Genomic DNA, 2,845 nt, shown 5'->3' with positions numbered 1-2,845 from the left:
ATAGATTAATTTACTCTAATCCTGCCTAAAAGAATTTCAATTTGAGGGTAGGCTGGTAGAAATCTTGATGAGTAGTAAAATCAAATCTGGTATACATACGCCCCACACTTGGTATTGCTGGTGCACACAAATGTAGCTAATAAAAAGGAAAAAAAGGTCTCATAGATTAATTTACTCTAATCCTACCTAAAAGAATTTCAAGTGCCATGGCTATTGAGGATTCCCCTCTTGTTTTTTTATTAATAAACACAGATAAAACTTTGGCCACCACTTAATTCTGGTATAAATATCACATGGATATATATATTCTCAAAACTGTACTGAAAAAGAAATTACGTATGACTTACAACACTTCTGAAACAAAATAAAAGGGTTAACATTTCTTGGTTAATCTTTATCAGTTTAGTGGTGTACAAAAAAATTTAAGTTGTGACTTCTGTCAAATGGCTGTACCTCTTTTATAGATTTTATCACATAAGAAAGCCATGAGGGCATTTTTTAAAACTATTCATACAATTTTGAAAAAAATAGTCTAACCTAACAATTTTATTTTGTGATTGTACAAACTACCTTTTTTCTAATTTTATGTTGTTCTCAGTTCCAGGGCTTTTAGCATTTTGACATGAAGTAGCAGGACCAACAGGAAATTCGTGAACTTCTGACACTGCTTTTCCTGGTGATAAGGAACTTGAAGCTGATGAAAAAATATATATATTTACTGTAAATAACAAAACATGAAGAACACATTAATTACTTGTGTTGTAATGTGAATATAACACCATAAAAAATGAGATGTGTAGCTTAATGATATGGCTTATCCACAAAGATTTCAGTTCCATACTACCAACTTAAATCAGTGCTATAAAAATTCTTTCAATTTCACAACAATGAAACACTAAAAATATCTTCTCTCTAATATGTTAATGTAAAAAAAAAAATCTTAATCAAATACATCAGTAATGACCAGTGTATAATATCTCTTTGACCAGACTTAGATCATACTATTTCTTCATTTTTTTCCTTTCTTATAAGAGTCTAGTGGTTAGCATACTGGGCTGCAAAATGAGGATCCAGAGTTTGAGACCCACTGCTGATGAATACACTCCATACATAAAAGTGACATTACATTATTCACTTCAAAGAGCCACTTAAAGTCTTTGTGCTGGCAAGTGCTGCTGGCTGTCTGCCAGCAGAACTGGTCATTCAAAATTAGGAATGGCTACATTTGAGTCAAAGGGTTTTTAACCTGTTTATTTGGCCCACATTTCATTCAGGTTAAAAATTCTAGTTGATTTGTTTGAAGTTAAGCACAAAACAACACAATGGGTTATCTGTGCTCTGCCCACCACGGGTATCGAAACCTGGATTGTAATGTCGTTAGTCTGCAGACATACAGCTGTGCCACTGGAGGACCAAAATTCTAGTTCAATCTTTCTTTCTTTCTTGTAAAATTTTTTAATGTTTATGTCTCCCACACATTAAAGCTCAGTTATAGTGACATAAAAAAAAAGCACTTTATTTTGTGTCTTAGAATTTTAATATAAATACACAATGAAAAGTAAATGAGATTAAACCTAATGGGATAGTAAACAACAGATTCATTTTTACCACTGTGACAGCCCAACTTTTTTATGTTAATACTTTTCAAAACAGAAACAAGAGAACTAATGAAAGTTTATTGGAAGAGAAAAACCTATGAAAACAACTTCATGACCTTATACAAAGATTTAGTCCTGTAGTGTAAACTTACAGCAATATGATTTTTAAATTAATGTTCTGAAAAATGTTAATAAACTTGATACCAAAATATATAATGAATAAACACTATGAATTTTTCAAATAACAAAAAATTGGGGCTTTATATGCAAAAAGAAACTGTTATATTCATACACAATTAGCACCATAACCAAAATCAATACATTAATGAGACCAAACTTAGGTTTCAAGCTATAACTTCCAATTATATGCGTGTGTGTGTATCCTCATAGCTATTTTCAGCAATGCACACAATGAGATGTTACAGTTAATAAAATGTACTTTAACTATTATACGACGACAAAGCTAATTCAGAAGCTTATGAACAAACTTTAAGTTTATGATTATAATTCATGTATTATAATGATTTTATTACACCCATTAGTTCTTAATGGTATTGTTACGAAAACAAAACTTGAAACTTAACATACCATGCCCAATGTTTAAGTCTGTGTTAGCATAACTTGGTTCTTCCCCAATTTCTGAGAGTTCTGCATAATGAACTGATTGACTAGTAGGAGTTATTGTCGTCGTTGAAGAAGGGGTCCTCGAAGCATCAGAAACAGTTGCATGTAAGCCTAATCCAGGTAGGTTAGAATCTCCTATAAACGGTGAAGAGCTGAGAGAATAGCATTGTTGGACAAAATTTGTAGAGCTGGGAATGAGAGTAATACCTGGAGATGGGCCAGGCCAAGTTCCACAAGAAGTACTAATCAGCACGTGGTTACTTGAGGGAGGAAAAGAAGCTACAGATTTTACAGCAGTTGCTAAAGGTTCTGTCTCTTCTTCATTATGCTTAATTTCTGCGTAGGAAACAATCACACCTATAATAATAAAGATTACAATTTAAAATATGTTTTGTGAATTTATTTTGTTAATCAGACCATCCAATTTATAACACACCCTAAATTTAACATATTTGCTATTTCTTGTTTTTAGGTAAAAATTAAAGATAAATCATAAAAAATATCAGTCTAATGTACACAGAAATCAACACAGTCTAAAACATCATGTCCATGCATCCATCCCAAGTGATCAGATGAAAGATGTCTTTTATGTTATATATATATATATATATATATATATATAT

The 2,845-nt window shown here is 31.6% G+C and overlaps 1 protein-coding gene across 1 annotated transcript in view; it reads right to left on the bottom strand.

Moving 5' to 3' along the window:
* Window positions 1-2,845, bottom strand: part of LOC106465096 (E3 ubiquitin-protein ligase CBL-like) — a 73,602-nt gene that overhangs the window by 6,998 nt on the left and 63,759 nt on the right. Inside the window, exons 10-11 of the mRNA XM_013925292.2 lie at window positions 2,187-2,579; window positions 571-694 (exon numbers count right to left, since the gene is read on the bottom strand). Coding sequence (XP_013780746.1) covers window positions 571-694; window positions 2,187-2,579 — 517 coding nt within the window. The remainder of the gene's footprint in view (window positions 1-570; window positions 695-2,186; window positions 2,580-2,845) is intronic.

The sequence above is a fragment of the Limulus polyphemus genome, unplaced genomic scaffold, assembly GCF_000517525.1.
Source record: "Limulus polyphemus unplaced genomic scaffold, Limulus_polyphemus-2.1.2 Scaffold1834, whole genome shotgun sequence".
Lineage (NCBI taxonomy): Eukaryota > Metazoa > Arthropoda > Merostomata > Xiphosura > Limulidae > Limulus > Limulus polyphemus.
The sequence above is the reverse complement of the archived record's forward strand: the minus strand, read 5'-3'. Positions and strand labels throughout refer to the sequence as shown.